We start from the raw sequence: 22,973 nt of genomic DNA on the forward strand, positions 1-22,973 counted from the left end.
TAACTGTTTGTAAGACAGATAATCAGACATATTATTCTTTCTTCTGAAACATATCACTTTCCTATTTTGTACAGATTTTTTGTAGGATGTGTGCTATTGCAATCAGTAGGTATCTTCCAAAAAGTCTAGTGTCGGTCGTGTGGGATAACCTTAAGGAAAAGAGGAAGGTGGCTTGTAATGTTTATTTATTTAGTTGGTTATTCCAATGGAAATATTATGTTACAAAGGTAAAAAACGTAAATACAAATTAAATACAGGTGTCATAGTACTAAGGGGTATTTTACATTGATTGGGGCTTATGCAGTATATGTATGTAATGTAATATCCGAAAACTTTACAATTTCCTGGTTTCGTCACCTCACACAGTCAGTTAATAACAAGTAAGATAAGTACATAATTTGAAAGAAAAATAATGACTACAAAAATATAACAGAATATTCTGATAAATATAATAACATGGTCCCATACAAAATTAATTATAAAATAAATGTTGATTCATATCCAATGATTGAATGAAAACAATGCCTTATTGAAAAATGATATGATATTCTTTGGAAGTATAGTCAGAGTAATTGGTTGGGGGATTTGGTCCATAAATGGAAGGATGATAAATATGAATTATCTTCTAAATTTACCCGAGGCGTATGAAGCGCCATTCCACTTAACATTATCAAGTGTCTAAGATGCTTGTGGAACAGCCCATATGATGTGATTTTTGAATTAAAATCTTCAGCCGATTCGGAACATTTACCATGATAAAATCTGATAGTATAGTACTTAGTACGTATCTAGGTAATCGTTAAAGGTATGTAAAAAAGATTATTTAAAACTGAATAATATCAATAGACATAGTTAGAAAGTACCTACACTTAAACTACACATACACCAATTTAAAATAATAGCTGCAAGACGTTATAATTATAACACAGATAAATCATTTAAAATCATATTCCATACAAAAGTAACAGCTTTATAACTACACTAGAAGCTCCCTGATCACCGCGACAATTTACAAAATAAGAGACATTTACTTGACTAGTAAATATTCGATGATTAGCTTTCCCTTAAAACTTTAGTTTTATCAGCCACTTTGTATTATACGAGCTGATGCCACCCTTATTGCTATTATTTAAAACATAGTTGACACATAAAGAAGTCTTAGATTTTGTAAGATTAGAATACATGATAAATATCGAATATTGTATATAATATGGCAAGTAGATTGACTTGAATCGGTGTATTGTACAATGTACATGGCTTATTGTCTGGCCGCTATACCTCTAGCTAGATGAGGGCTCTAAAACTCATTGTCAATAATTTCAATTAATAGTTTTCTATACACTTAATAACATACAGGTTTTACGTGAGTGAGATTTATCCTGGTGTGGATTAATCATGAACATTGTAGATGTATAGTTAACTCGCTAGAAAACGTTCGTGCATTAGAAGTTAAATAGGTAGTATGGACGCGAGATTGTCACATTTAGCTGAATTATAGGAAGTGTTTGTAAATTTTCTTACTTATTATTATTACTTACAAATTTCAATATGGACTAAACATTAATATTGCTTACTTCTAAATATGCATACTGATACCTACTACGTAATACCACTAGCTATAACCGCTGCCTATCTAATATACACAATCATATTCTGTCTAGCTGTACATGTATGTTTGGTAATTTCATTTTTACAATCACGGCAATAGATTTCTTTGGGTAATAATAAACTTCACTATAGTGCTGGCTTACATTAGATATGGAATTTCCTTATGTTTCAAAATAACCTTCTATTAGTCAATCATAAACATAAACAAGATTTAATCACGGATAAAATATAATAAGTACAAATATTTATAATAATATATAGTGCGCTGCATTTTTTGCACATTGGGAGAAAATTTACTACGTAAAAATGGGTATTCTCTCTTATCCATCCGATATGTTTACTGTTTCCTTACAGTAAATTAATGAACGTAAGCAACCAATATAAGCGGTGCGGATAAAGGAACAATCTGAAAATGGCGGACGGCCATATCTCGCTCTTGTACATATATAATCTAACCTGTTTCTACTTTAACCCCTCGAATGTGGAGTGTACCGGCCAACATTTTCAGACTATCGCTGAGTTGTAGAAAGGAACTTTATGCTTATGTCGACCTTAAAAAATGTATTGCTGCCTTGCTTTGACAGTAGGTATACGGACAGAAAGAGACCGACATAGATTTAATATCGACATAGTCTGCGGGTACGAAACTAGCGACGGGCGGAGCGACGGCGGGCGGGGCGGGGCGGTGCGGAGTTCGATCGCGCCGCTTCGCGATCGCCCGTTTCGTACATAACGCTATGTTTTAATGCATTTGATTAGGTACATCGCCGTCGCGCCTCCGTCGCTCCGCCCGTCGCAAGTTTCGTATTCGGAGCCTTAAAGTTCTTTCTGCAACTCGGCATTTTCCTTTATCCGCACAGTTCACACTCATACGCCTACAGTTCCTCGTCGCCGATGGCCTCGAAGGCGTTGTTCTCGACGCAGTCCCGGCCCGGCTTGAACGCGACTGACGCGAACTTCTCCGTCAGCCGCTGAACGGAGAATATCTCGCGCGAACTGCCTGATGTTAGCGAGTCGCCGTTCTGGAAAAATGTGTTAGGAATGTTGTATTATTTCGATTGCTATAGTATTGTTATTAGATTTAGATTTATTGGGAATTAAATTCAACTGTGTATTGATAGATCGGTCCGTCGGTCAGTCAACTTTTCCTTTCCGCTTCTTCTGCTAAAGCTGGCCAGCTTATTAGCACGAAGCCGAGGGTGGATGTAGGATTCCTTTAGTTAGTCTATGTCACTTATTTTCTTTTTAAAGATACATTATGTTATTACCACGTTATTACAACAAACATTCAGATTCAGCAGTATACTATGAATTATGTCATCATAAATACAACATACCACAGAGCTAAGAGTATCACTAGACGAGGAGGGCGTGACGAGGTGGCTGGAGCCGTCGCGGCGCACGTACGTGAGGCTGCCGCGCGCCGCGCCGCCCGCCGCCTCCGCCGGGCCCAGCCCGCCCTTCTGCCGCATCAGCTCTTCTACTATCGACTGTAGGGTACATACCACCGAACTAAGCGTGTCACTGGATGAAGACGGTGTGACAAGATGGCTGGAATGGCATGAATATTATTAGGAAGTAGGATACATACCACAGAGCTAAGCGTGTCACTAGACGAAGACGGCGTGACGAGGTGGCTGGAGCCGTCGCGACGCACGTACGTGAGGCTGCCTCGATGGACCCCGCCCGCCGCCGCCGCCGGGCCCAGCCCGCCCTTCTGCCGCATCAGCTCCTCTACTATTGACTGTAGGGGATGAGAGAAAGTGTTATTGATTGTACTTTAGATCTTAGCTCTCTACTCTGCTCCTTCACTATCGACTGTAGGGGGAGAGATAGAGTATTATTAAATGTACTTTAGATATTAGCTCTAAACTTTGTCGCATCTGCTCCTCCACTATTGACTGAAGGTGGAAAGAGAAGGATTATGGTAAGTACTGAGTACTACTAAGTTGAGTTGTAGCAGGTTGTTGGTTTGACAATTTGATGCACAGATAGCGATGATTAAAATCGAACTCGGTTTGTTTTTGGGCTGAGGAATTTGATGCAAAGTTGGAAGCATCAGTAAATTTTCTTGGACTAACATGTTTGTGTCGATTATTGGCGGTTTTATATTAACATAAAAATGAGTAGATATTGTATAAAAATCAAAGACTTATTCTTGTCCTAACAGCTGAACCAGATTGTAAAATGTATACGATGCTTATCATGGAATTTCCAGAGTTTAGCTTATAAAAATGTTACATATAAAATTCAGACCTGCAAACAAACACTGATAAACGTGGCGTGTTCGGTCCGGAGCGTGATCCACTGCAGGCGCTCGCGGCCCACCAGATACTCGAAGGACAGCTCGTAGTGGCGCCCCGCGTCCTCGAGCAGGGCCGCCGAGCCGTTGGTGGGGGGCTTGTCCACCTGTGGAGTGGGGAGCGGGTTGTTAGGGTGCTTTAGCCAAGTGGATGTTAAAGTGAAGGTTTCACGATTACAGCGCTATGGGTTATTTAGTAATTTCCAGGTAATTCCATTGCTCTGCGGCTTTTCCATCTGTGCAGAGGGGGATGGATTAGGCGGCCTTGGTAAAAGTCAAGAGAAGAGGAGGTTTAAGCGTTGTTTACACCTGGGAATAACAATTGTAGGAATCGACTTTTGAAATGGTGTATTAAGCGGGTATGGCAAGCATGCTTCTATGTAAACCCTGAGAGTACAGTAGTCACGAAAGAATCCTTGTGGTAGGATTAAAAATATTATTACTATAACGTTTTCAACGCATGTGACACTGTAAAGCCATGCGGAGTTCTTACTATTATTTCAATAAAAATCTTGATTCTCTGAAAACATTCAGTAAGTATATCTAACATAGTTTATAAATCAAAGTCCTATAGTTGAAGTAGTTACGACTCTAAACATAATTTATCTATTGAGGTCCAATGTATTTAGGAGATAGTTCTCTGATCCGTCTCAAAACAATGTTATCTGCGTGCGGCGGCCGTGATAACATACAATGTTTAGGAACTACTTACTCGCTTGTTTCTTTCCAATATAGATACACACATACCTACACATAGTTATTTGTGACGTGGCGTGAACTTTATTCATACCAGTTGTACTGCCATTTGTGATCATCTTTCGTTGACCGTGTGTTGCTGCTTGCTACACACACAACCGGGCGGTGTTATTCAAAAAGCCAGGCGTCAGACTGCTCCCTCGGCTATATGCCACTCTAGCTACACGATGTAAGAGATATTCGGGGGCGGAGGGCTACTGGTAGAACTATGATCATTTTCGCTTCCTCGAATTAAAACTACCTGCCTACCTGCCTCCATCTCTCTATCCTCGTCACCTTGAACCTCTCTCTCTCGGCGGCAGTCCAGTCGCAGCCAGAGTCAGTTCCTTAGCTCCTAAACTATGAACTCTTATTATGTCGTTTCTTTCGTTACCTCGCATACAAAGGCCATATACTCACACTATGCAACGTTGTAATTCTCCACCCCTTCATCCGGGTGACCTTGAACCGCTGCTCCCTCCCAGCCGGCGCGGCCAGGGTCAGCTCCTTGGCTCCGAGCGACACGAGCACGCGGCACGGCGCCCCCGCGGCTAGACCCACGTGGATAGGGTCGGTGAGAGCAGAGCCGCCCGGGATGCGCCCGTAGTGGCGGAGTGTTCGCGCTAGCTCGATGTACTGGAATTAGGTATGAACATTACATAATATGTATGTTTCGAAAAAACACTAGACTATTACAAAATTAAATTAATTGCTATAATAACTTAGGCGAGTATGCAAAATTTGGTACTTATCATCGTGGGGGTTGTGACGTTTTTTTTATTTTATTTTGTAGGGGTTGTGTCGTTTGTTTATTTTATTTATGAACAGAAATCCACAGCATCTTAATTAAAATAGTTTGCTAACATTGTTTATAAATAAGGCCATTAATGGGTTTTATAAGTATGTAAATTGCATAAATAGTTCGGCTGTCCCATTTTAAAACACAGTAACAGCCATGAGACAAAATGTTCAGGAGAGCCAAAAAACGTTTTTGTACCTTCATTTCAATGCCCTGGTAAAACTATGATAGATATCTGAACAAATGTAAGCTTAAAAGAAGCGGCAGAACCTAGGCTTTATATACAATACTATTTCATTTAAATATGACTAAAATTGTTGCTGTAATGCACAAAAGAAAACACTTACTAGGTTTTATATGGTTTTCTCACCCTAAAACCGCCCTCACTGACCATTTCATAACCTAGTAAGGGCCATTATTGTGTCATTTAAGACAAGTTAAGTATATTGAAATTGCAATAATTGCGTAATAATTTCATTTTTTATATGTTTGGGATCCTTCACATATTATAAATCCAATTTCGCAGCACTTTTACACGACGGCACTATAAGTAATAGCTGAAATACGGGCATATTTTTATGTTTGTTTTTTTGTTTTATGTAAATGAATTAAATAGCCATATTCAGAAGGCTCTAACATGAAAATTATTTATGGCTGCCTTCAATTAGACAATATTTCCTAAATTTCTATCTAAAAATCAGTTTTATAACTTGTTTTTTTTTTTGTTTATGCAAAATAGGGCTAGTAGAAAGGTTCTAACGAGAAAGGTCTCTATAGCTTTTATAAAGAAGACAAAATTTACTTATGTTCTACTTTTAATTCAACTCTCTAGGTTTCATTGGTGCAAAGATACAGGTTCTGAAATGTCTGATATTTTGTTCGAAAAAAGTGTTAGTAATAATGTATGCCATTTGTGACTTACTAAAATTAACGGACGAAAATTGTCCTTTGCTGACCATTTCAAAACCTAGTAAGCGCCATTGACCATTTTAAAACCTAGTAAGTCATTTTCACTTACTGTGTTTTAAAATGGTTGGTGGCTCTTACTATGTTTTGAAATGGTTTTCGTGGCATTTTTGATTTCGCAGGGTTGAGTTACTAGGTTTTTAGAAATTTTATTTTCGTTTCTAAGCGGTTTTTTGATATTCTGACAATGCAGTTTTGTGCGGAATCGCCTAAAATAATGTATAAATCAAAGACCCGTTTTTTTTTTAAAGTTGGCGGTTACTGTGTTTTGAAATGGGACAGCCGAGTTATTGAAATACAATATCATTTATTTTCTATAAGTCATTTATCCGACATTGGGTGGATCCTCGGTGGATCAATGACTTTGGAATGAATGAATGAAGTGATGTGATAAAGCCGCCTATTGTAATATATTATAGGTGTGTGTTGTAATAAATACAGTTACTTCTACATGTATTTCCTGGAATTTTTGTACTTAAGTTTGTTTATCATTAAATGCTACAGCCAACTTCTAATATGCATATACAGACATCAGCTCAAATCTTATGTTTTCTTGATACATTAAATTATTAAGTACAACTTTTTTGAAAAAGAGATTTTATAAAATAAGCTAAACGAGTAAAAGTAATACAAGTCAAGTAATGAGGCACTGATTTTAATTTATATTTTGTTTGCTAAATAGTAATTATTGTTTTATGTATCTTTCCATCCATAAATCTACTTATGTGATACATTATTATCTCCCTCCATTCAGTCATAAAAGCTAATCATATCAGTCAACAGTCATTCAAATATCGTGATACTGAAATTTTTGAGAGTTGACATGATATGATGTGATATATCAGGTCACTATAATCATGAAATGAATAGTTATTTGATCTCTGTATGGGCCATATGTTTAACACTTTATCAATCCAAATTATGACTGAGGGACACTGCACTAAGGTTGATATTTGAGTCAGGGATTTCAATTAATGTGTATATTGATATGGGTAGAATCAACATTGTTATAGCTAGTTATCATAGCATGCATGTATTCTAATTACTAATTGGAAAATGCCATGCAAAGTTTTGACTTCCAAACAAAAGTAATTGTTTATCCTATGGTATTGTTTATCCTATGGTACAGAGAGGGCCTTCACAGGAAGTGAAATGTTATGCTAATTTGCAATTTACTTATAAATTGTATCAACTAATACAACTGGTCGTGTGAGTATGTTTATAGTGAATGGGTAGGCAAGCTTCAAGCAGTTCAAGTGTTAAGGCTATCATTGAATTGCCTAATATTAAATTATCTAATTAACTTGTAAATCTTATAATACAATGCACAAACCTCTCTTTTCTGTTTATTAGCCTCATATCCTGCTAGAATCTCTCGGGTGTCGGGTTCGGCAATGATCCATCCAAGGTCGATCTCTTCAATCACTTGCAAGTAGAGGAGGTCCAGGGACACCCGGTCTATCATCAGGTCAACGTCATAGCAGGGATCCCAGTAACTGAAATAATTAATGGTAGAAAATTAGTTTTTTCTCAATTTAGACAAAATCTAATTAAGTACATTGTTATACAAAAATAGTAGCAGTTTTATTTACCTCTTTCTTAAAACAATTTTGTCTTCTGGCCTCACATATTTCTGTGATATGTATGGAGATTCATATTCTTCGAGTTTCTTTATTGACGGCTGCCCGTCTTTAGCACAGCTCCAATTAAATAAGAATAGGGAAAAGTATTTTGTCAGTTCTTTTGGTAAGTTAATGTAATTACAAGCTATATCTAACAGGGCCCCTGATGAATCCGTTGAGGACACGGACAGTGGTATTCGGTATCCATTCATGAGTGAGATTTCAATGTCTACCTCATGCATTCGGACCCCATGGGTCTCTTGTTGTGCCGAGAACAGGAATGCTATGAGCTGGTCAGATCTAGCTAGTGTGGGATTTTGGCCAACTGAAATAAACACCAAACATGATTTTGATTAGGTACACAAAACACACAAATGTTAGTTTTACATGATATGAAATAATTGAGGTTGATGATGATAATTGAAACATGTAATTGCTATTTATCCAACACGAATGAGATTAATTACACATTAAATGCAATACAGACCTTGTTGAATGTACTTTTCAAGTAACACTCTGCGCTCCTCAATCTGGGAGCCTGTTAAAAATAATTTCTTTGGCGGGAATGGAGGCAGGCGCACGTAGCCGCTGCTGGCCTGCAGCTGCTCGTGCAGACTGAGCAGCTGCTTGTAGCGAGCCGTGCAGTGGAAGAACCCATCAATGTATATGTTGTAGCCCTGGAATGTAACAAAATGTATTTATTTATTGATAAGAAAGTGAATGTTGGGTATGTTGAAGATATCCCTGAGTCCCGAGAACAGGAACACATTATGAGCTATCATTATCAAGTTGATCACGAACAAAAACAACTTTATCTCACCGATTACTCTCGAGTAGTACGTACCGTGTAAGACAATCCATTGTCGTCGTGAAACTGCTTTATGTCAGGTATGGAGAAATGCATCTTGCATTTCTGTGTTAATTAAAACATAACGCGATAAACTTGTTTAATGCGACAGCTGTACAACGAAAAGAAATAGAAAGTAATTGAGAAATTCGCCCACTTCGCCTTGTTTCAAAACACTACTAAACCATAGACTAGCTAGACAGATGACCAGACATTTGACGTTTGAATAAAATGTTGCTATAGCAAAAAACTATTTTAGAAAGAGCCAGTTTCAGCTTCATACGTTTATTATTTACTGTATAACTCATTCGTATTTTTATTTCTATGGTATTATCATTTTATCTGTAGACAGCCTTATGTTAAGAATATACCAAAGATATTTTTTTTTATTTACTTTCAAATAGCGCGGTATTTTTTTCAATAAAAACACCCGCGTCCCGCGTTTTCAATATATCACTGAGCTAAAATTTGGCTAAAATACAAATTCATAACACCAAAGCAAAATTAAGACAAAGCAAACCAAGTTTTTTTATTGGATCTGAATAAATAAAGTTTGCTACCTCGATTTAAATACTTACAACATCCGGTGCGCGCTACATAACTTGTCGTGAACACGGTTTTTAACACGCCACGCGGGATTACATTTTGGGCAGGATTCAAACAGTTCTATGCTTAATAGTAAGCCCTATTCCCTTTCCAACAAGTTAGTCTGGATATACGGATTTAAGAGAAATAGTATGTTCCATTGTGTATAATATAATAGACCATAGTAGGTATGTTCATTGGTACCTACACTGATACAAAGAAGAAAGAGATGTCGAGTGGTCATACTGGAGGAAACACACATACAGGATATCTAAGGTAGGTACTTTTATCCCTAAAGAAAGATACTTTTTGCAATTTATCTAGAAAATCCATGTCTCTCATCAGCATCACAAGCCACTTCCACTTTTCAGTAGTAGGTTTCTGGGATCGAAATAATAATAATTATAGGTGACATCTCACACACCATTAGGCCATCAGAGCAGGCAGAGCCTGTAATTTGGGTATGGGACTGATTATATATATTATCTACACAGATACACCTACTTATTGTTCCGCAGAGAAATAGAGTAAAACAAACGATATGATAAGAATGTAGGATTTATTAAGTACTTACCTACCTACTATTAGGTACCGCAGTGGCTAATTCGTTTAGCTATTAATGGCAGCGTTACATGGTAACCTTTATAAACGCCTAAATTCACCACATAACTAACAATATATTTTTAGCAAATTACTTACTAACTATAAATAAGAAATTAAATAATACAGTTAACAAGAAATATAAATAAATTATCCTAAAAACATACTAACTATTTACATAATATCACAGAAACCTATTCTTCCATTAACTATTATAAATGGGTGTAGTTGTTTTCCGCGTTTTCCGCATAATGCAGGTAGCCGAGTTGTTCCAGCATCTTCCGGGCTGCCACCCTGCCGTTGGTGGGGAAGGTATAAAGGTACTGGATGTAGTGCGGCGGCAGCCCACACTGGATCGCACCGTCTATTATCACCTGCAACAAGAGAATGGATCTTTTAGGGAAAGGGTCTTATGAAGGTCAGAATTGATGATTTAGGTCTTTATTTTGAACAAAACTTTAATTATAGGTCCTAATGCTGCTGTGTAGTAGGTAGTTTCCCTAGGTTACTTTAGTGTACGCTAATATGCCTAATCATATCAAAATTTGATATCACTAGTTACTCGTTTTATATCCTCCTTTGTGTGAACGCAAGAAAACTGTAGAGTTTGTACCTATACACTAGTCTATAGAGTTGTCGAACTGTTGTTTACACAGCTGTTTGGAACACAATTGCTGCATTTGTTATTGTACTTCCATAACAAATATAACCTTGCCAACTCTGAAAAACATCCTAACTAATATTATAAATGAGAAAGTAACTGTGTCTGTCTGTCTGTCTGTCTGTTACTCTTTCACGCCAAAACTACTGAACGGATTTGAATGAAATTTGGTATACATATAGTCTAGACCCTGGGAAAGAACATAGGCTACTTTTTATCCCAAAATTCCCACGGGAAAACTTTTTAATGCGAAGCGAAGCGCGCGGGAACAGCTAGTTCATTATAAGCGACTTCTAGTTTATACTATACCTTTTCCTACCAACTGAAAATCTTGTATTGTGATGATGTTGAGGCATTATTGCCACGAACAGTGAACTTTGATTATATCAGCTTTAAGTTCGCCTTTGTAAAATTTGCATCACTTTCACAATTACTTAATTGAGCCTAATTTATATCATACTCATAATATTACGCATGTCCACCATGTAGTTGGACTATGCCTTACCTGCATGTAAGTGTTGGAGGGTCGTCGCTCGAGGGGTATATTCTCAGGGTCCACCTTGGGCGGGTTGACGGTCTCCTGGTAGGTGCGCGCCTCCACCACCGCGCCGCCCGGCACCGTCACGTTCACGAACTTGGGGAAATACCATCCAGAATCGACCCCTTCTTGACTGTGAAGGACAAATATTTATTACAATTTAAGTGTCGATTATGATGACTCTCTGAATTTCTTAGTTCAAATGGCAGTGTCCCGGTCACAATATCTACCGAAGAACATGAGTCTATATAATATCTAATGCTTGGGTACGAGTTCTCGAGTGGAGACCACGAAAGGGTCTTAAAGTATTATATAAAATTCGCTCCTTATTATCACAAAAAGGTGCGAATTACACTGTGTGAAGCATTGATTCTATCCAGACTTAATTACGGAGACACTGTTTATGGCCCTTGCCTTCTGGGTAGAACTCGACGTTTAATCCAACGGGTGCAGAATGCTTGTTGCCGTTTCTGCTTCCATGTTCCACCACGTAGTCATATCACTCCCTTTCTTAATAAAGCGTCCATGCTTAACATGGAAGCCCGTAGGCATCTACATATTTGCAGCTTAGTTTTTGATGTATTAAAATATAAAAAACCAGAATATTTGTACTCAAAGTTTATTTTCTCTCCTTTTCATAATAGGTATGGTACTAGATCGACGCGTCCAATCTTGTCAGTTCCGAAACATGTTAGTGCCGCCTTTGAAGGAAGTTTCCGCTACCATGCAACATAATACTGGAATAATATTCCACCACCTTTTAGGCTTCTCAAAAATAAAACTAATTTTAAAAATAAAATGAAAACGTTTCTTCTTACTAAACAAAAGCTTTGAATATTGTCTTAAGTTAATACATTATCCTTCATTGTAGTAAATACGAAACTACATAAAAAACTTATCTCTCTTGTTCCTAACACAGTCTGTGTTCGTTGTCTAGCTACGTATGGTGCGGAGATAGGTATGGTACTCCTTTACTCACTTAGTGCGTACCTGTCTTTTCTTCGTCTGTTAAAGAGTCACGTTCCAACAAAAAAATAAATTATACATATTTTTATTTACTACAAAAATGGTCTGTTTCTAAATTGCTTTCTTCTCTTTTTGACGGGTTTACACTTACATTAAATAACACTAATTTTACCACTAAATAATACTAATTTTTTGTAAGTATTTTTACAGGGCAGGCAGTTTATGACGCTCTCGAAAATTAAACTACGGGAGGTAACTGAAAATCAGTGGTTTGTCCCTAGGGGCAAACATATGCGCTGAGTTGCTTCCTTTTTGGTCTGCTTCAACACACACATTTCCATAATTTGTGTACATAACTGTACTTATCTAATTTGTTGTAACTACTTATATGTGTTATGTTTAAGTGGAACAAATAAACGATTTATCTATCTATCTATCTATCTAAAGGGCAAACGTAGACGGGACACTCTCTAGCCTGCTATGGAGGGCCATTAATGGATGAATGCATGCTGTCCTTGGGATAACCCTTATGTCTAGCAGTGACCGAATAGTCACCACAAACTAGGCCGCATTAAACTCAATGAATCTGGCTGGTGCCACCAAGGAGTATTTAAACTTACTCGTCGAGATGCTTGAGGAAGGAGGACTCTATGGTCCACAACGCGCCCCACACGACGCTGCCGTGGTCCGGCACGATGGTGGCCGCGGCGCCGCGCCACGTCTTCGTGTACATGTTGAAGTCCAGCCTGTGATCCTGAGGAATTCATCAGCGTGTTAGAATTTATCATAGAATTTACTGAAATATTACCTACTAGTAAGCTGGATGTAATTTTTTTATTCAATATAGGTCTACATTAGGTAAGTAGGTACTTATTAAGTAAAGTTTAGATGTTATCATGAAAGCAAATTTATTTAGGTCAAAAACACTGAAAGAGTTGCTCTTGTAAATTGTTATCTAAGTAGGTAGGTAGGTTAGTAAAGATTTCGGGTTCATATGAATGCCACAAAGCATCGTATGTGAACTTAAAGTCCTAAATATCCTAGCTAGGTTAATATTAGGTACTTTTAAATATTATGGAAACTAAGTATACATTAAACTAACTTACCTTTAACTTAGCAGGGCTGATGAAAAAAGCACTTGGGTTTTGAATGTGCAGTCTTCGCGCTAATAAGTTGCTTCCGTAAGCAAAATAATAAAATCGATCATTGTTTATCACCTTTGATTTAACTACCACACTTAACACGAACAAAATAAATAAATGAACTAATTTATTCATTATTGTAACACTCTAAAGCCCTATGTATATTTAAGTACAAAATATATTTAAAAAAATAACAATATGGGTATATTCCAAAACAAAACATTAACGATGTCCTACTTCAGCTGTGCCTAGATGCTCTTTAAACATTGTAGAGCCATCCTTCTTATTTAATAACAGAGCTAAGTAGGTAAGTATACTGTTGGTACGTTATCGTGTATTTTCATAACACGCTGAATAAAACATAACATCATTATTGTATACCTAGGATCAATTTATAATGATTACTATCGACCTTGAATCGATTTGCGATAGTAATGGAACTCTATTCCGTACTTACATTCGGCAAACCTATACAATAAACTGCTTCAGAAAGCATATGTCTCGAAACTACTACTCGTAACAATAGATACCTAGGTACAATAAAATTTTGAACTGAGCACTGAATTACATTTATTTTTATAAACTAGGAACATTTTCAGTTTTTTTAATAAGCTAAAGATTGAAGATCTTCTTCCTACAGGGCCCGTCTTATCTAACCACCTGTATAATGGATTATTATGACGACAATGACGAACTATAAAGTTAGTAAACTTGTATATCTCTTTTAAAAACAAAAGTGACTAAGTAACAGGTACAAAGGGTTTTCATTCAGTCAATTCTTTCCCGCTAATATTCTCATGCACTACTTAAGTAAAGTTCACCACTTCGTGCAAATTCGAAACGATTTCGTTTTGGAACCCAGACGGATTTCAGAATCACACAAGATGACACAAAATCATAATCAACGCACGGCTATTTGCAGACCAAAATGATAGGTCAAATTTAACTGACTTCAACCAGAAATACTTGATATAAACTTGATAAAACCATTTTGAGCCCGTGGCAAAGTATATTTTCATTCTTATTTGACATTTGTTCTGTCACGCAGATAAGCATATTACGCAGAAAATTACTCTATTAATTTTATTATGTCTTTGACCAAAAAAAATTTCAAGCTTTGAGATCATTTTCAGATCCAATGTTTTTCTCATGCACGTGGCCCACATAGATGTGGATGTAGTGGATAATTAATATAATTATAATTTACCTGTACGTATATTATGTATACTTATATATATTTTTTCAATGGTAGTTATGTATGGGTCACAAATACAACGTGATGATAAATAAACTATAAATATGGACAAGGAACACTACTCGAGTAGGATGTCTTCTTAAGTTCTTATTCTACCATAATCTATGCACAGACATGCAGCAAGGAAATCGCAGTATGAAGCATGCAACTGCCACCGTACCCAGTAGTGTATGTGTTTGTAGGAGGTTTGTAGACAGACATGCAGGGGTGTTTGTAGCCGATACTAATACGATTACCGCCAATCAGCGACGCTGCCGCCCTAATTGGGCGCCCCCGGAGCGAAGGCGGGCTTTTTAACAATTTGCGCAAACAAAACGCTACCAGCGGGCGAGTGAACCCGACATTGCTTGTCTATGGAACTCGTTCCATTTTTGAATCGTGTTTGCGGAAGAATGTCTACAAAATGGGGTCGGCTTTCTTGGGTAGAGTCTCGGTAGAGTATGGACAGAGTAGAGATACTTACTTATCGACTCTATTTGACTACTACACGGTACTTAAATTTAACGCAAAAATATATCTGTGTGTTGCCAATCAAGTTAATTTATTCTACGTATTGTAATATTCATACAATAAAAAATACAGTTTTAAATTTTAACAATCCAAAAGATAAGTTTGTAAATGTAAGTGCACCTACACGGTACATACCAACTTAAATTGCTTTTATTCAACATCACAGTTGTTTAATTTTTTAGTTGTATTCACTTCACTGGCTATTAAATAACTATCTGAACCCTCGTGGCCAGACACTCTCTGAATCAGTGTTCACCCGTGTTTAATATTAACAAAGCAATAGAACTAGCGGCGGGGTTCTCATCAATCACATCCACAAATGTAGAAACAATGGCTACGGGACCCGCGACTACCAATCCACACCCCTGATTTATGTAGGGACGCACAGTATGACACGGACCTATTTGTAGCCGCTTGCCGCTTGCGTATCATTCATTGCGGTGCAGTATTGATATTAATGGAACTATGTCGAATTAAACCTCGCTTAACATAATATTAATGCGTAAATATCAATTTCTGAAAATTCAACCTCGTGTAGGTACCTACCTTACCTTATCCTATACACTCTTACTATTTATTTATTTATTTATTTATTTATTTATTTATTTATTTATGGATCACCAACAGATGGTACACATTACATTAAAAAACAGCTTAATTAATTTAACAATAGATGTTTCAGGTCAGGTGACCATCCACTTATAGGTAACCACAGCTTACAAAGATAGCAACATGAAATAATATAAAATATGAAAACAAAGATTAGTTAAGTAGGTACAACAAATTAGTTAAGGTTGGTTAGTTTACAGTTTAATAATTATTAAATATGTTTATCCAAATGTGTGAAATAGGTGATTAGTTTTCGTTTAAACGCATGCAAATGTTCACTAAAAATATCAAAATTACAGTTTTTTGGAAACGAGTTATACATTTTTATCATCCTGGTTATAGGGCTGTTCATACCGAGATTGGTCTTATGTGGTTTCTCCTTGAACAGTTTGTAGACATGAGCTCTTGCCATTTTAAAAGGAATGTTTAAATTTATCCTACTTAACAAAGGTGGACAATCAAGCTGATTATTTAATAGCTTAAAAAAGAAAGACATGTCTAGTAATTTTCTTCTATTGTTAAGAGAAAGTATTTTAAAATAATTCAGTCTACTGGAGTAAGACCTCAGAGTGCGTTTTTTATAAGAACAGAAAGTCAAATGATTTAAAAATCTTTTCTGTATGCGTTCAATCCTATTTTTATGTACATCATAAAAGGGAGACCATACCTGACAGCAATACTCAAGGGTTGACCTTACCAAGCTGTTATACAGGATGAGTTTAGTTTTCGGCTTAAAGTTCTTGCTGTTCCTTATAATAAATCCCATCATTCTAGAAGATTTTATAAGTATGTTATCGTATTGAGGCCTGAATGTCAACTTACTGTCAAAAATCACTCCAAGGTCCCTAATGCTAGATACCTTTTCAAGTTTCACATTATTGATGTGGTAAGATGTTGGTAAAATATTCTGATTCCGTGAAAAAGATAAGCAGTAACACTTGCTGCTGTTTAAAAGCATTTTATTAAGTCGACACCAGTCCTGAAGCCGCACCAAGTCTTCTTGTATCAACTTGCTATCATGAATTGATTTAATAGGTCTTATAGTTTTAAGGTCATCTGCAAACAGATAGGCGTCGGTGTGTTTAAAGCAATTTTGAATATCATTAATAAAAATTACGAACAGCAGTGGGCCAAGGTGTGAACCCTGTGGTACTCCCGAAAACTGCTTAAAATTTGATGACTTATATCCATTAACTACAACGAAGCAAGTTCGATCCCTTAAATATGTCTCAAACCATTTCAACATGGGTCCATCCACGCCAAACACTGTACACATTTTATGAAGGAGGATACTATGTTGCACAGTATCAAAAGCCTTAGAAAAATCTGTGTATACAGCATCTACCTGAGTGCGATTGTCAACATTTGCATTAATATTTTCACAAAAAGTTACCAGATTAGTGCTGCACGACCTTCTCTGAAGGAACCCATGTTGCTTGTCTGTTAGCTGACCTTTAACCAGGTTATATAATTGGTAATACACAATTTTTTCAAATAGTTTGGGAAAAACCGAAAGGATTACTATAGGCCTATATTTTGAGACGTCAGTTTTTAAACCTTCTTTAAAGACTGGTACTATTTTACCTATTTTCCAGTATGATGGAAACACCCCACTTATAAGAGACTTATTAAATATAATTTTCAATGGAAGAGACAGTTGAGCTGCACATCTCACCGCAAATCCAGGAGGAATCTCATCAGGACCTGCGCCTTTCTCGGGATTTAATCTTTTAAGGTGGTTAATTACTTGTTGCTCAGAGATATGAATAAGAGTTAGAGCGTGAGAATGACTGACTGTTTGTTCAGGAACCGGCAATTGTCCTACGTTGTCAAGATTAGTGTAGACGGATGAGAAAGATTTCGCAAATAGATTACAGATTCCATCACCATCAGAAGCAGATTCATTACCAAGCCACACTTGTGAAGGAATAGTGCATTTGTTTTTGCGTTTTTGTTTCATAAGAGTCCAGAAGTATTTTGAGTTTCGAGATATATTGTTCTCGACACGTTCACAATACTCTTTGTAGCAAGATTTCATTACGGAGTCGCATCTTTTTCTAATTATGTTAAAAGATATACTGTCCATGCCATTATTGTATTTTTTAAGTCGTTTTCGTAATTTAAGCTTTTCTTTCAGTAGACCAATAAGATCCTTAGTAAACCATACGGGATATTTTGAATTTTTTGATGTAGTATTAGGTACATGCCGCTGAACTATAGCCCTTAATTTTAAATAAAACAAATCGATCATGCTGTTAACGTCATCATATTTATTTAGTTCAGATGCCCAATCAATCATCTGCAGCTCGGTTTGTATTGCAGGATAGTTAGCTTTATAATAGTTAAGCCGGGGTTTACTATTAGGACTAAGTAAGTTATCATCTGACGAAAGTTCAATAGATAATTCCAAAGGCGGGTGATAATTATCAATCTTAGAGAGAGGATCCTGGCTAATTTGCACCTGCACTGCTGGTAATGTACATAAGACCAGATCCAGCAGGCGGTCATCTCCATTTCTTATACCATTATACTGCTTCAAATCGTGCAAAGCTAAGAACTCTGAAATGCTTTCATAAGCAGTACTTGAGTCATCGATAGGGATAAGAGCCGGACTATCAACTCGAGCGGACCAGTCTAAATAAGATAAGTTATAGTCACCGACAATGAGAAGCTCATCATAATCAACTTGAGAACAACTTGAGGAAGCACCTTCTAGAAACTGTTCAAGGTCTAATTGTTTGACTGGCGAGGGGAGATAGATAGCGCATAAACACAGAGTTATAAAACGATTATTATTATTTTTTAATTTAATAATGATCCATAAATCCTCAAAGTTACCTTCTATGTCTGAAATTCTGAATGATTGAATATTTTTCTTTACAGCAATCATAACTCCCCCTCCAGTATTTTTTGAGTTAGGCAAGCTTAGGTTTCTGGCTTTTCTAAATACAGTATATCTATCGTCGAATATCTCCGAGTCAAAAACATTATTTTGAAGCCAAGTTTCTGTAATAATAATAATATCGAAATTGTTACTTAACACTCTTTGATAAAATTCATTAGTCTTTGTATTAAGCCCTCTTGAATTCTGATAGTATACATTTAAAGATTTGAATGGGAATAAATGATTAGTCGTGAAAGATCGTGCAAAAAATCTAGAATGAACATAGTAAAATTACAATAGTTTTTTAATACAATCTTGATCCTTGATAACAATGATCGGTGAAGTATCATTCTTCCGCACCAGTATTCTGCCACCTCTCACCCAGATGTACTTATACTGCTTCTCCTTAGCTGCCAATCTGGCCAACTTGTGTAGCTCTTTGTTAGTTGGTGAAAGGTGTTCAGAAGCATATACCGGAACCCTGTCACCGCCAATGCCTAGATGACTAGAGTTTAGCTTGTCCTTGGCATTATTTTTATTAAACTTGATTATTGCTGCAAGGAAGTTATCTCTTGTGAGATTATTATTCATTTGGATGATAATTGCTCGCGGACGAGGGCTGCTGGAGTTTATTTTGGCTGTTCTTGTGCATGTGCGAATTTCACCCTCTTTCAAATCGTACGAAACGACCTTAGCTAGTTGGCTCACTAAATTGGGCACATTTTCCGATTTATATTCAGGGACGCACTGGAGTTCAAGATTGGCAGACCGGGAGTGCTGTTCAATCTGAGCCAGCCGTGATTTTAGATCCTTGTTATCCTCGCGCAGACTGTCTATCTCTTTTTGTAATACAGATACACTGGCAAGCTTATCATTTAATTCTTGTTTAATTTCATCATACTTCTGATCAATGAATTCCATAGACTCTCTAATGGCTGTGACTTCGCTTTTCAATGAAGAAAATTCAGATTTTAAAGTTTTAAACTCAGACGTGAGGCACTCTTTAATAAGGCTGACAATATCGCCCGATAGAGCATTGCGCAATTCAGTTTGAATTATTTTCTGAATGTCATCCTTAGAAAGGCATATGTGACCTTGAGAAGAAGAGGGTTTTATGCCGCCTGGCTTTCTATCGGTCGCGGCGGCGGTGCCGGTGGCAGTGGAGCCGGTCTTGTCCACGGTACGGGCTTGAGGGCGGGAGGTTACGGGAGTGTTATCCTTATCACCTCCTCTACGCCGCTCATTTCTCACAGTAACGTTGGTGCATGCATCACACTGCCAAGACTTCTTCAGTACTTGATTGTTCGCTTCAAAGTAAGCAGAAGTAATATTAAGACATAGGAAATGGTAAGTTGCGCTGCATTTGGTGCATTTTAGAGCTTCATTTAAATTAGGTATCGGTTGTAGACACGCCAAGCACGCCATTGCAGGCCGAAAATATGGTCAACTCGTTGCAGAACACTCGTAGACTCGTAGGTATGTTTATTATATCTGATAAACGCTTACTTGTTTTAATGCGTACCGCACAAACACACTCACTTGTTATAGTTGCGGCTGTGACGAAAAGGTCGTAAGCGCCATGCAGATCGCGTCGCTTACGCGTTTTTGTAGAACACTCACTGTTGACTTTATTTTTCGGTTGGACACTGGTTATTAAAATGTTAAATCACAAAAATACACGTTTAAAACCAATGTTGCAATGTTTATTGTGGATTTACACCAAACAGATAGTGTTAGATTTTGTTTTAGTAACAATGCTAACACTTTGCGATCACTATTAACTGTTATAATTAATTTAAACTGAGGAGATAACTGCTGTTGCTTATTCACCGCATTTAACTGGTAAGTACTTAAATAATGTGTTTGACTATTAGATATGCAAAAGCAATGTACGTACGTTCGCAAGATGCCATGTCATACCGACATCAGTATCAAAATAAACGTGCGTCAATAGCACCCGATTTAGGTATAAGTATGTGGTGTATTATAATTACATATTAGGTAACCGCATCGGTCGTACTTATAATTTATTTTATTTAAACATAAAAAATAGAGTTGGGTGCTTGTGACCACATAACCCCAGATAAGTTCCTGTAAGTTTAAAAATACACTAATAACGATACAGAGGTTAGCTCGTGTTGCGACCAATAATAACAACAGAGCATCATGATTTTCATGACATGATCATGCATTTGACATACGGAAATATTACATACCTACAGACAGTTAAAATTTAAATCTAGGCTTTCCCTAAAGCGAGTCGACATCGGATTAAATTAATTTAAAATATAGGTGTAAGGTAGGTGATGTATGAAGTAAAGATATATTCTCATCTAGGTAAGTAATTCGATGCTTTATTTCACAGAAACCGAAGATTCAGTACATAATGTTACATGTTTAGTCAGCAAATACTTACAAGTATTCATTCCCAGTGCTAATTGTTTTGTGTTACAGTTGAAATGAGAGAGATAATGAGTTACTTAACAGCTTTACTAAGGAAATATTCCTCTCCTCACTGAATAGATGAACAACTTTTTTTCAAGAATACTTAATTACTAGGTATCGGACCAGGCAGTTGAACCTACATATTGTTGAGGTTTAAGGAATGGAAAACAATCTTAGCCAACAGGCCAAAAAAGTATTTTTAATTTTCACGCACTGTAGCCAAGTAACGCGTACTTATGTTTTAAACAAATAGTATGTACCATCGTATTTTAAATTTAATAGGTAAGTACTTATAGCTTTAGCAACTAGATATTTACAGAAGATACAGAAATATGTTTAAGTACATAGTTTATTCTATGAAGTTCTAGTTACCATCATACTATTCTATTCTACTACATGTACATTATAAAATATGTATTATATTTATGTATACCAAAAGTATTTTTATAAGTAACTAGTAAGTAGGATAGATAGTTTAAACAGTTTCAGCTGTAATCTAAATACTAAATTTACCAAAACATATAATTATACCAAAAATAAGAACCTTACCTACTTTCCCACGTTCCAACATATTAATATGTTAGAACCCTTATCACAGTTTCCAATCTAAGTTTTCATTATCTTGGTCAGAATTTATTCGCTTTTCAATGGCTTGATAACTTGATAATAACATACGTTAAGTCATAATTTTTCATTTAAAACACATAATATAAGTTTAAATAAAACAAAAGTTTTTACAAAAAGCGAATACCTACACTACACCTTTTCTATAAATAGGTATACTTACCTATGTTTTATTTATTTATGCACAATAAACATGGTACTATATACTTACATACATACATAGCATTACTATATAGTTCTATTTAAATAATTAGTTCTGTAACATCCTAATTGATTCTTCCATCAGTTTTATCTTTACATTCATTTCAGGCAATTACATTCAAATTCTATACGTTGAAAAATATTTACAATGATTTTCGCCTGAAACTAATCATATTGAAAACTGTTCGATAGACTCATCGCTGAGTAATCTTAAATATGACAGACAGTCAGAATATATCAAAGAATACCTACGAACAAAAAATAATCATGTTTTAAGTTTTGACATTGATTTTCGTTGACGAGCTTATTCAATGGTTTCTTCACTATACATGGCGAGCTCGCTGCCACCGGACCTACTACCGTACATTGTCCAAGTCGTATTATGTAACTTTCATATAGAGTCTTCCAAAACACTTTCATCCCAAAAAAAACAAATTAGGTACATTTCATAACAATTGAATATTCAACTACAGCTCTAGAGCTACGCATCAGCTGATGTTGGTTCTGGCGCAGGCGGGGGTGGCGAGGCGGCGGCGGGCGGGGGCGAGGGCCGCTGCGCCGCCGCCAGCGCTGCAGCATGTCTCCGCGCCTTCAGACGCAGGTCTGCTATAGAGGAGGAGCGGCAGCGTGCAGCGAGAGCAGCCAGCCCGGCGTAGGCCGGCGGACACAGCGCTGCAGCCGCCGCCGCTGCCGCCGCCGCGCTCGCGTACTGGCACACAGAGATGAGTGTTGTAATCAATTAAAAAGAAAGTTAAGCTAATGTTATTACGATTTCACAATATTGTGGATCGTGACTCTCGTTAGAAGATTAGGTTGAATGTTTCCATCTAAGTCTCGTTGGTTTTATTTGTGTACCTATCTGTGGCTGTGATTAGTGAAAGAAACAGAGTGATTACAATTTACGTCCATATAGAATAGAAAAAATATTACTGGAGAATCAGCACGTTCTACCTACCAAAACTCAGATTTTTATAACCTCATCAACGTTCATAAGTTGTACTAAATTATAATAATAATAATAATAAGTGAGCGGCAGGGCAGCTTGTGGCGAGCTGTTGGGCATTAGCGACCCCA

The 22,973-nt window shown here is 36.8% G+C and overlaps 2 protein-coding genes across 2 annotated transcripts; both read right to left on the reverse strand.

Annotated features, from left to right (window-relative positions):
- Positions 1-168: 168 nt before the first annotated feature.
- LOC105396786 (sorting nexin-17) lies at positions 169-9,196 on the reverse strand. The gene is made up of 8 exons (XM_038113185.2): positions 8,877-9,196; positions 8,520-8,709; positions 8,003-8,357; positions 7,744-7,906; positions 5,066-5,281; positions 3,865-4,017; positions 3,200-3,352; positions 169-2,630 (listed from the first exon to the last, which is right to left on the reverse strand). The coding sequence occupies exons 1-8, from the start codon at positions 8,934-8,936 to the stop codon at positions 2,484-2,486; spliced, it is 1,437 nt and encodes a 478-aa protein (XP_037969113.2). The 5' UTR covers positions 8,937-9,196; the 3' UTR covers positions 169-2,483.
- An 812-nt stretch (positions 9,197-10,008) lies between these two features.
- On the reverse strand, positions 10,009-13,706 carry LOC105396775 (gamma-glutamylcyclotransferase). Its single transcript, XM_011568785.3, has 4 exons — positions 13,336-13,706; positions 12,850-12,983; positions 11,231-11,396; positions 10,009-10,438 (listed from the first exon to the last, which is right to left on the reverse strand). The coding sequence occupies exons 1-4, from the start codon at positions 13,504-13,506 to the stop codon at positions 10,277-10,279; spliced, it is 633 nt and encodes a 210-aa protein (XP_011567087.3). The 5' UTR covers positions 13,507-13,706; the 3' UTR covers positions 10,009-10,276.
- Positions 13,707-22,973: the final 9,267 nt, after the last annotated feature.

The sequence above is a fragment of the Plutella xylostella genome, chromosome 5 (genome assembly GCF_932276165.1).
Source record: "Plutella xylostella chromosome 5, ilPluXylo3.1, whole genome shotgun sequence".
Taxonomy (NCBI): Eukaryota; Metazoa; Arthropoda; class Insecta; order Lepidoptera; family Plutellidae; genus Plutella; species Plutella xylostella.